Source organism: Scyliorhinus torazame, chromosome 2 (assembly GCF_047496885.1).
Source record: "Scyliorhinus torazame isolate Kashiwa2021f chromosome 2, sScyTor2.1, whole genome shotgun sequence".
Lineage (NCBI taxonomy): Eukaryota > Metazoa > Chordata > Chondrichthyes > Carcharhiniformes > Scyliorhinidae > Scyliorhinus > Scyliorhinus torazame.
In genome coordinates, this window is record NC_092708.1 from 99,608,400 (window position 1) to 99,620,803 (window position 12,404).

At 40.9% G+C, this 12,404-nt stretch overlaps 1 protein-coding gene across 4 annotated transcripts in view; it reads right to left on the reverse strand.

Annotated features, from left to right (window-relative positions):
• The window catches only part of tanc1a (tetratricopeptide repeat, ankyrin repeat and coiled-coil containing 1a), a 271,496-nt gene that overhangs the window by 22,546 nt on the left and 236,546 nt on the right, over positions 1-12,404 (reverse strand). For all 4 annotated transcript variants that reach the window (XM_072474765.1, XM_072474748.1, XM_072474757.1 and 1 more), the window contains 2 exons: positions 7,773-7,864; positions 518-664 (listed from right to left, as the gene is read on the reverse strand). In XM_072474765.1, the coding sequence (XP_072330866.1) occupies positions 518-664; positions 7,773-7,864 (239 nt within the window). The remainder of the gene's footprint in view (positions 1-517; positions 665-7,772; positions 7,865-12,404) is intronic.

Here is a 12,404-nt window from a genome sequence, read left to right on the forward strand (position 1 = left end):
AGTTCATATTTCTTTTCTTGTTGTTTAATGGGAAATTGTATAGTTGTGTTAAGGGGCAATAATAAGCTGTTGAGTGTGAAGTTAATATTGTATTCATAATAAAATTTTATTTTAGAAATAACAAAGTCCTATTTTTTCATGCAATCACTCCTGGGGCAAATCATTCTTTCCACACAGTCTTAAACTAAAATATTGGGATTTGACCGTGCATTAACTAGCCCAGGAGGTCGTAACACTAGCCCCAGAGGTCAAAATAGTAACAATTGTGCAAAGCTGGCACTCAATTGAAGATTAGTAATGCCAAAGTAAAACCATTTCTGATGGTATTACTTAATGACCTGTGGATAGCCAAATGAGGACATCTTTAATAACTCTAGCTGCACCTTCACCAGAACAACAGAAAATAAAACATTAATAGGGATAAATATGATCAACCACATTTGAACAAAACAATTTCAATAAGTTAGGCTTTAAAAAATAAACAAGAAGTCTAACTAAATCAAATAGAATAGCTTACATTAGTTTTTCTCCGACATCGGGATAGGCTTAAATAAAGAGAAACTCTCAGATCCCTAAAAGATTTCATCTCATCCCCAAAGCCTTCTCGTGGAAATTTTCTTAATGCACACTGATATCTCTGGGCTGCTTCTTTCATCTTTCCTTTCTGTAAAAGTTCAGAGCACAAACACATCATGGATTGAGTATTATAAACATCACCTAATTTTGTGACATATTCAGCTATGAAGACATCTCTCATCAGTCATGGAACTAAGATTGTTCATACTCTTAGACATTGGTTTGTTTTTACCCAAAGGATCTCAGGAAATAACAGGATAAAACCCAATGTATCTAATGTCTGCAATGCAATGAGGTATTGATATATTGATGCAATATATTTTTGGTTCAAAGAAATAAAACCCCTAAATAAGGTACACTCGAGTTCTGGATTCCTTCACGAGAACGGACTATTTTGGTATTAGGAAAGAGTGGTCCTTAGACAGAAACAAATTACAAAATCTAAAACCTAAAATGTGTATCATCACAGATCCTGAGCTTAATCAGTAATTGCTCTTTATAGTACTTTCACAGATGCTCTTAAATGATACTTAGTTCAAAAACTGCCCAAGAGGTGACTGGAGATCGGGTTGAATATCAAAAGTAAAATGATTAATTTTTCTAGAATCACTTGGGGATGAAGGAGGAATTTTAACTGGAGGCATTGTATCCGGTCCTGTGACTTACCAACGTTAAAGTACAGCCATTCTTTCTAATAACTCTAATAACAATTTTTAGCCCATCCACCTACATGTCTCAACTACCTCCCCTTTTACTAGAGTGTTTGACAACATCAACTTAATTGATAAAGTCAGATGCAAAGCAGTCATTTAGTATCTCAACCATACCCTCTGCCTCCATGCATATATCCCCTCTTGGGTCTACAATCAGTCTTACACCCCCTTTTACCATCCTTTTGCTATTTACATGCTTTTCAATTCTCTCTTATCACAGGACCAATGAGTTGACTCCTGGACACTAAGGAAATTAAGGATAGAGATTGCAAATGACCCAGCAACCACAGAGCTGTCAATTTAACCTTGGTGAAAAATTATAACCTGGACAAAATTAACAGCCACTTGGACAAATGTGGATTAATTAAGGAAGCCAGTATGAATTTAAGAATAAATTCCTTTTATGTTTGCTGTCGGTTTCTTCTCAAACTCGCTCTTGGCTTTGCAGTTATTTTTTCACTTCACCTCAGAACTTTCTATATTCAGCCGATTCTCACTTGCTTTATCAACTTCACACCTGGCATACGCCTTTTTCAGCTATATTTTGCACTCTCTCTCATTCATCATCCGGAGAACTCTGGCTTGGTTTGTCTTGCCTTCCCCTCTTGTGGAAATGTCCTTTGATTGCACCCAAATCTGATGATCTCTCATCTTTAAATGCAGCTCATTTTTAAATTGTAGTTTTGCCTGCTAATCGGATTCCAATTTACCTGGGCTAGATCTGTTCACACCCCACTGAAATTCTCATCCCGCAATTAATTTTAATTTTGGATTGTTTGTTTGCTTTTCCATAGTATTATACGGCTTAGGTTAGCTATGATTGATGTCCCCAAAATATTTTCCCCCTGAAACTTGATCCACTTGTCCCACCTCATTCCCAAAAAACAAATCCAGGAATTCCTCCTGGTTGGACTGGAACCATACAGATGTAGAAAATTCTCTAGAAACCCTTCCCCCTTTCTGTCCTTTATAGTATTACTATTCAAATCTATATTAGGATAATTGAAGTTCTCTAGGGATGCCAGAGAACGGGTCAATGTTTGCACATTATCTCGGAGTTTGCGTAGGTCTCACCCCCACAACCCAAAGATGGACAGGGTAGGTGAATTGGCCACACTAAATTGCCCCTTAGTTGGAAAAAAAATAATTGGGCACTTTAAATTTATTTTTAAAAATCAATTAAAAAACAGGATGCGAGAGAATTGTAATGTCTTGTATATAAATTTGTGAACAACCAAGCTGAAGATTGTACCCCCGGGGAGTTTGGAGAGGATTGCATTGACAGATCCTGAATCATGAAACAAGATGGGACCGGAACACAAAGGGAGAGCATCAAGGAACAGCTGACAGCATTTTATGGAACTGGGTTTCAGCAATGAGTTTTTAAGTACTAATTAAATCATGATTGGAACACACAAAAAATTTACCTCCTACAACTGATTTTGTAAACTTGTTGGTAAAAGGTTTCCTACATTCTAACATATTTTGGAAAATGGATCATCATCATACGAGCTAGATTAGCTGTAGGCCATCTACATTCTTGATGCAGCCTAACCATTTAGTGCATCATGACCTCTGCTTTTCTACTCAATTCCTCCCAACATAAACCCCAAATCATATTTATGCTCACCCACCTCTAAGCATATCAAAATTCATTTTGGGTTCACTGTGGTGTGGTTTGGTCTGTGTTCTGGCTCAATGGGTTTATGATCACACAATAAGAAAGTTACAGGTGGAAACCCTGGTCTGCACTAAACTAGTATGGCAGGGGGGTGGGCACGGGAGCAATAGGTCAGAAGGTGAGAGGGTTGAGGGAGAACTAGGGAATAGGGACAGTGTGGCTCTGAGGCAGAGCAGACGGGGAGAAGTTGCTGAACACAGCGGGTCTGGTGGCCTGAAGTGCATATGTTTTAATGCAAGGAGCATTACGGGTAAGGCAGATGAACTTAGAGCTTGGATTACTACTTGGAACTATGATGTTGTTGCCATTACAGAGACCTGGTTGAGGGAAGGGCAGGATTGGCAGCTAAACGTTCCAGGATTTAGATGTTTCAGGCGGGATAGAGGGGGATGTAAAAGGGGAGGCGGAGTTGCGCTACTTGTTCAGGAGAGTATCACAGCTATACAGCGAGAGGACACCTCAGAGGACAGTGAGGCTATATGGGTAGAGATCAGGAATAAGAAGGGTGCAGTCACAATGTTGGGGGTATACTACAGGCCTCCCAACAGCCAGCGGGAGATAGAGGAGCAGATTGGTAGACAGATTTTGGAAAAGAGTAAAAACAACAGGGTTGTGGTGATGGGAGACTTCAACTTCCCCAATATTGACTGGGACTCACTTAGTGCCAGGGGCTTAGACGGGGCAGAGTTTGTAAGGAGCATCCAGGAGGGCTTCTTAAAACAATATGTAAACAGTCCAACTAGGGAAGAGGCGGTACTGGACCTGGTATTGGGGAATGAGCCCGGCCAGGTGGTAGATGTTTCAGTAGGGGAGCATTTCGGTAACAGTGACCACAATTCAGTAAGTTTTAAAGTACTGGTGGACAAGGATAAGAGTGGTCCGAGGATGAATGTGCTAAATTGGGGGAAGGCTAATTATAACAATATTAGGCGGGAACTGAAGAACATAGATTGGGGGCGGATGTTTGAGGGCAAATCAACATCTGACATGTGGGAGGCTTTCAAGTGTCAGTTGATAGGAATACAGGACAGGCATGTTCCTGTGAGGAAGAAAGATAAATACGGCAATTTTCGGGAACCTTGGATGACGAATGATATTGTAGGCCTCGTCAAAAAGAAAAAGGAGGCATTTGTCAGGGCTAAAAGGCTGGGAACAGACGAAGCCTGTGTGGCATATAAGGAAAGTAGGAAGGAACTTAAGCAGGGAGTCAGGAGGGCTAGAAGGGGTCATGAAAAGTCATTGGCAAATAGGGTTAAGGAAAATCCCAAGGCTTTTTACACTTACATAAAAAGCAAGAGGGTAGCCAGGGAAAGGGTTGGCCCACTGAAGGATAGGCAAGGGAATCTATGTGTGGAGCCAGAGGAAATGGGCGAGGTACTAAATGAATACTTTGCATCAGTATTCACCAAAGAGAAGGAATTGGTAGATGTTGAGTCTGGAGAAGGGGGTGTAGATAGCCTGGGTCACATTGTGATCCAAAAAGACGAGGTGTTGGGTGTCTTAAAAAATATTAAGGTAGATAAGTCCCCAGGGCCGGATGGGATCTACCCCAGAATACTGAAGGAGGCTGGAGAGGAAATTGCTGAGGCCTTGACAGAAATCTTTGGATCCTCGCTGTCTTCAGGGGATGTCCCGGAGGACTGGAGAATAGCCAATGTTGTTCCTCTGTTTAAGAAGGGTAGCAAGGATAATCCCGGGAACTACAGGCCGGTGAGCCTTACTTCAGTGGTAGGGAAATTACTGGAGAGAATTCTTCGAGACAGGATCTACTCCCATTTGGAAGCAAATGGACGTATTAGTGAGAGGCAGCACGGTTTTGTGAAGGGGAGGTCGTGTCTCACTAACTTGATAGAGTTTTTCGAGGAGGTCACTAAGATGATTGATGCAGGTAGGGCAGTAGATGTTGTCTATATGGACTTCAGTAAGGCCTTTGACAAGGTCCCTCATGGTAGACTAGTACAAAAGGTGAAGTCACACGGGATCAGGGGTGAACTGGCAAGGTGGATACAGAACTGGCTAGGCCATAGAAGGCAGAGAGTAGCAATGGAGGGATGCTTTTCTAATTGGAGGGCTGTGACCAGTGGTGTTCCACAGGGATCAGTGTTGGGACCTTTGCTGTTTGTAGTATATATAAATGATTTGGAGGAAAATGTAACTGGTCTGATTAGTAAGTTTGCAGACGACACAAAGGTTGGTGGAATTGCGGATAGCGATGAGGACTGTCTGAGGATACAGCAGGATTTAGATTGTCTGGAGACTTGGGCGGAGAGATGGCAGATGGAGTTTAACCTGGACAAATGTGAGGTAATGCATTTTGGAAGGGCTAATGCAGGTAGGGAATATACAGTGAATGGTAGAACCCTCAAGAGTATTGAAAGTCAAAGAGATCTAGGAGTACAGGTCCACAGATCACTGAAAGGGGCTACACAGGTGGAGAAGGTAGTCAAGAAGGCATACGGCATGCTTGCCTTCATTGGCCGGGGCATTGAGTATAAGAATTGGCAAGTCATGTTGCAGCTGTATAGAACCTTAGTTAGGCCACACTTGGAGTATAGTGTTCAATTCTGGTCGCCACACTACCAGAAGGATGTGGAGGCTTTAGAGAGGGTGCAGAAGAGATTTACCAGAATGTTGCCTGGTATGGAGGGCATAAGCTATGAGGAGCGATTGAATAAACTCGGTTTGTTCTCACTGGAACGAAGGAGGTTGAGGGGCGACCTGATAGAGGTATACAAAATTATGAGGGGCATAGACAGAGTGGATAGTCAGAGGCTTTTCCCCAGGGTAGAGGGGTCAATTACTAGGGGGCATAGGTTTAAGGTGAGAGGGGCAAAGTTTAGAGTAGATGTACGAGGCAAGTTTTTTACGCAGAGGGTAGTGGGTGCCTGGAACTCACTACCGGAGGAGGTAGTGGAGGCAGGGACGATAGGGACATTTAAGGGGCATCTTGACAAATATATGAATAGGATGGGAATAGAAGGATACGGACCCAGGAAGGGTAGAAGATTGTAGCTTAGTCGGGCAGTATGGTCGGCACGGGCTTGGAGGGCCGAAGGGCCTGTTCCTGTGCTGTACATTTCTTTGTTCTTTGTTCTTTGTTGTTGGTGATTGCAATGCTGTCACTGCTCAGTTGTACAATTGGCCACACCACCATGTTTGGAAAGTAAAAATTTATCCTGCGTTCCCATATAGACTAATACCCAGAATCTGTGAAATGTCAGGACTGGTTTTGACTAATGTGCTCCATGGTAAAACAGCTTACTGATTCTAATCGTGAAGGATCATCCATGAATAACAGGCATGGGCATAATTCTGTCAGGAAAGCTAGAATTCTCAGAATATATTAAAGAATCAACATTTTAAAGCAAGTAGAAAAAAAGCACAATAACCTGGAACTATGGTCACAATGATCAATATGGAGTTGGCAAGCACTCCCCAGCACTTACCCTTTTGCTTCGATTTATGAACTCTGGAACCCAAGAAAGGGATAAACCATACTGTGACATTTTTTTTTGTAAGTATAGCCTTTGTCGCCTCCACCCAAATTTGTTCATGATCCAGACCAAAAGAGAGAGATGTGGTGCTTGTCCAGTGAAAGCCCCAAGTACTGGAGGTGTACTGAACTACTGCCGAATAGATCTACTCATGAGCTGGGTTATGACCTTGCTAATTACATCAACAGTTGTGTAGGCCAGCATGGCTAGATATTCCCCAAAACAAAATTACTCCATGGTTTCAGCAGTAACAAGTCTTGGCATTAGCCACTGCTAGAAGATATCTTTGTTTCCTCTTCTGATTAGATGAATCATTGGTACTGGTTCTGGGAAGGTGCCCCCTCACTGCCCATGTATTTTACTAGGCAATGGCAGACAGATTGCAAATCACTAAATTTGATCATATCTTTCAATGCAAGCTAGGACAAGTAAATGCGAGCACAAGTTGGGTGATCTTCAGGGTTAGTACCATCAGGCCAGATCATTGCCACACTTGTAGTGTTCTGAGATGAAATCAGTTGATGTCAATGCTGTGCTGTCTTGAACATGTTAGAGAGAACAAATGTGGGATTAGGTGATAATATCTGAAGTTTGTGGAATCAGACAACACAGAAAAGGATCCTGCCAATCATGTACCAAGAGAAATTTTCATTTAAGTTGTTGGAGCCTGTACATTTGTTTCTGGTGGAAAATCTGGGACAAACCCATCTTATGTGTTAACAGATGTTACATGGCAATGACAGACGTCAAAGACTGTGGAACCCACAATGAACACAGCAAGCAAAATGTTTCAACTTTACCAAAACTGGATGAATCTCTGAGAGTACTAAGATTTGCTTCCATTCCAGCATTATGTGGAAGGTGCCAAGATTAGAACTACTTCCATTCTCAAACAAGTTACATAGACCTGCTTTTTCTAAACTTGGGCAATTGAACTGTGTTCTTTAGTTAAAAATAAAAACACACAAACATGGGAATTGCAATTTTAAGAGACCATTACTTTGGATTCTATTCACTTTTTAAAAAAATATTGAGAAACTTAACTGAAGGTCCAATACTTTTTGTATAAGACAGCAAGATGAACAATAGTAGGAGGGGAAAGTGATTAGGTGAAGCAAGACTGGATTTCATATGTCTCTTTGGAGGGAAGACTGAACAAGATACAGTAAAAGCTCCATAATTCTAAGGTCCTGGGGAAGAATGGATTAGAGTATCATCACAGCAAAATATGTCAAAGAAACAATGCCTTCTGAAATGTATTTTTGTATAATGAAGTTATATATATTTCAAAAGATAATTGGACTATACCTTATAGAGTAGATTTCCCTCTTCCATTAGTTTCTGTAATAAAATGATCAGAATGTCTGGTTTCGATGTGGCCATTGCCCATGCTGCATTACCTACACAAATAACAAAATGGGTTTACTTTAGAAAAGGACCCAGTCATAACCTTACAAAGAAAATTTGTAAAGTTGCCCTGGCAAATTATGTCCCAAAAGCAAATTCTGTTTAAAACCAATACCTGAACAGTCAAAAGAACTTCTGTAGCCTTTGTAACGTTTTAATGGAAGCATTTAAGGAAAGGAGAATAAAGTAAATGTGAGACTTAAAATACAGTGACTTATACTTCCATGTCGAAAACCAATTTATTTTAAAGCTTTGATGGCTTATTTTTAATTTTAAAGCAAGGTGTTCTACTGAAATTTACACTGGCAATATGATTAATTTGGCAAATACTTGCACTGATTCCCACTTTACACTTAGTTCTCAAATAATAAGGTACACTGTTTGAAAATAACACAGTAAGTCTGACAACACCAGGTTAAAGAACCACAGGTTTATTTGGAATGACTAGCTTTCACAACTCCAACAGGTGAAGGAGCTGTGCTCCGAAAGCTAGTGATTCCAAATAAACCTGTTGGACTTTAACATGTTGTAAGACTTCTTACTGTACCCACCCCAGTCCAATGCCGGCATCTCCACATCATAAAAATAACACAGCATGAATAGATCAGCATTTGGTATCAAAAATAAATATTGCCACATTTAGAAGTACTGGTTCAAGTATTCATAGAATACCTACAGTGCAGGAGGCAATTTGGCCCGTCGAGTCTGCACCAACCCTTTGAAAGACCACCCTACCTAGCCCAATCCCTCATCCCATTCCTGCAACCCCTCCCTAAGGGGCAATTTAGCATGGCCAATCCACCTAACCTGCACATCTTTGGACTGTGGGAGGAAACCAGAGCACTCGGAGGAAACTCACGCAGACACGGGGAGAATTTGTAAACTCCACACAGTTACCCACAGTCAAGAGTCGAACACAGGTCCCTGACGCTGTGAGGCAGCAGTGCTAACCAGTATGCTGTCCCTCAAGTATTAACGAATTATCTTATTCTAAGTAGGCATTAACTTACTTATGAGTGAGTCAATGTTCATAGTTTTCTTTGGAAATGCAGGAAATGACGATTTCAACAAACATTTTGAGCCTGTGCTGCTGCAAACAGGTATTTTGGGAATACTTTATTAAAACTAATCAAATCACTGGACATTATCGTTAATAGCATTAAATGGCAGATTAATGCAGCTTTAAGATAATTCTTCCAGGATAGATACGGTCACATTGTTGCCCAGCTGAGGTGCTGGAGGGCATACTCCTTCACAAGAGAAAAATAAGGACACTGATGGCTAAGGCAGAAACAGCAACAAGGGTGTTGGAAGCAATGAAAACATTTACAACCTATTTGCAAAAGCAAGCCACCTTTGTGAGTATGTATATAATAGTGAAAATAATTAATAAAAATCAGACTATATCAACAACAAAGTAGTACATTTTAAGATGATCTCCCAACAAAATTTCCACAATTAAAAAAAGTAAAATTATAATTTTACTGACGGTCTAAATTTTTCAATTTGTTTTTCAATACCACCATCAAGCCATTTACAATTCAAGAAAAAATGTGGAGTGGAAAATCTGACCAAAGCTATGGTGTAAATGGGAAATGTAGCACGTGTACATTAACAATGGATACTTTTGTCAAACAACTGACAAACCAGATATTCCGACAGTTGTCAAATGAAAATACACAGCTCTCCTACTGAAGTCCCAAATTAAATCAAATTCTCATCAGCAGAATTGTACATAAAAAGAAATTAAATCAGGAGAGAGACAGAATTACAATCACTAACCTGAGACTAAAAAGCAGGACCTCTCGGGTTGTAATGTCTGGATTATTCCCAGTGCCACGTGCTAGCAAGTACAGAAATAGGAGAATAGCGCCAATGAATTGGGGCTTAAGAATTGGTGCAGGAGGGAGAGTTTTAGATTCTCCTGGACCACTGGGACCGTTTCTGGGGAAGATGGGACATGTACAAGCAGGACAGTTTACATCTGAACCAGAGTGGGACTAACATCCTTGCTGGTGGGTTTGCTAGTGCTGTTGCGAGGAGTTTAAACTAATTCAGCTGGGGGAGGGGGCGGAGACTGTTAGCAGAATAGGGACACAGTACACACAGAAAGCAATCAAGTCAGGGAATACAGCAGTAGTAAGTATCAAGGGAGTAAGACAAGGCTGAATGGCCTCTACTTTAATGCCAGGAGTATTATAGATAAAATGGATGAGTTAAGGGCGAGGATTGACATGTGGAATTGTGATATGGTAGCCATCATGGAGGCATGGTTGAGGGAGGGGCAGGATTGGCAGCTCAACATCCCAGGATATAGCATTAGGGGGTGGGGGATTGGAATTTATAGGTTTTGGTGATTATGTACGGTATTATGGGCCAGGGTTTAGAGAACCCCAAAGTATATCATGGAGTTCACCTGACCCACAACTTTAAATAGATTTTGGCTATGGAAAGCACAAGGGCCCACTTTACAGGTGTGGTGCAACAGAGAGCTAAAGTATGTTTAAAACAAAACAATGTTAATTCTATGAATCCAGTTAACCTTTTATAAATACACAGTAAACATCTTATCAACTTCAAACACTGATACATTCCCAAATACAATATTCTTAATAACTTCCCAAACAACATCCATAAGTTAAATCCTTTATAAAATAAAGACAGCAGGTTTGCATTCCTTACAGAAACAGGTATTACTTTGAAATCATCAATGATCTGGAGACATTTTTTAGCTTGTAGAGAGAGAGATCATGATACAGCTGCTTGCTTTGAATGCAGCTATCCACCTCTGAAAACGAAACTAAACACACTGCAGCTGCCAGCTCAAAAACGAAAGTGAAAGACAGACAGCCCAGCTCCACCCACACACTGACATCACTGCAGCTATTTGATAAACACCCATTTCTTAAAGGTACATCCACCTGACAATGGGATGACCGTGGATTCTTTTTTATTTCTTGTTCTGTATTTAAGATGTTGGGAGTTGGTCGGATAAAGGGGTTGTTGGTAAGGGGATTGCCATTGTATTTGCTATTGTTGGTTATCTGTTGTTGGGTGTATATTTGATGAAAATGTGAAAAAGGAGAATAAAAATGTTTTTTTAAAAAAAACATCCCAGGATATAGAATCTTCAGGCGAGACAGAGGGGGTAAAAGAGTAGGAGGCATTGCATTATTAATTAAGGAGTCTGTTATTGCAGTAAGGAGAGATGATATCTTGGAGGGGACATAAAATGAAGTTGTGTGGGTAGAGCTTAGGAACAAAAAAAGGGGGCAGTCACATTGCTAGATGCTTATTCTAGGCCCCCAGATAGTCAGTGGGAAATGGAGCAGCAAATATGTGCGCAATTCACAGAGCTGTTTAAAAATAATAATAGGGTAATAAAGACGAACTTTATAGCTCAGGAGAACTTTTTAGCTCAATATATAGAAGGTCCAGCAAGGGACGGTGCGGTGCTGGACCTAATTCTGGGGAATGAAGCCAGACAGGTGGTTTGCGTGTTGGTGGGGAGTATTTTGGTGATAGTGACCACAACATGGCACAATTTAAGTTTGTTATGGACAAGTTGCAAAAGAAGGATGTGGACTGGGGGAAGAGCAGATTTTATTTTTTTTAAAAGGCAGGATCTGACCAAGGTAGACTGGAAAGAGTTACTTGTGGGGAAATCTACAGAAGAGCAGTGGGGAGCATTCAGAAAGGACATGGGGAGGGTCCAGGCCCAATATGTTCCCTCTAGAGTAATAGGAAGGAGTAACAAGCACAGAGAACCATGGGATACGATGAGGATAAAATAAGGTTTTTAAGCAAGTATAAGGAGAGCAAATCAAAGGAGGCATTAGTGGAGTACAGAAAGTGCAGGATGAAGTTTAAGAAAGCAATTCGGAGAGCAAAGAGTAGATATGAGAAAGCTCTAGCTGGTAAAAGTAGGGAAAATCCCAACATATTCTAATAGTAAATTAATGGGAAGAGGATAACCAGTGAAAGAGTAGAGACTAACAGGAAAATCAGTGGGTGGAGCCAGAGGACATTGATAGGATGTTGAATGACTCCTTCATATCGGTCTTCACCCAAGGGAATGAAGTAGATAGATATACAACTCGGGTACAGAGACTGCTAATAATAATAATAATCTTTATTAGTGTAACAAGTAGGCTTACATTAACACTGCGATGAAGTTACTGTGAAAATCCCCTAGTCACCACACTCCGGCGCTTGTTCAGGTACACTGAGGGAGAATTCACAATGTCCAATTCACACAGACAGTGACCCAAGCTGGGAATCGAACCTGGGACCCTGGAGCTGTGAAGCAACTGTGCTACCGAGCTGCCCTTAAGCTATATAGTTACTTTGAAGCAAATTTGCATTTGGTGTCAACTAACACTGACGCACGATAAATGACTAAGCAGTTGGACTTTCAGTTGATCACATGAATGTGATGGTGACAGTTCCCATCTGGGCTTATCATAAAGGAAAATTAACTCTGCAATCTCCCACCATCTGCATTTCATTTGCAGTGAGCAATGTGCTGCCATG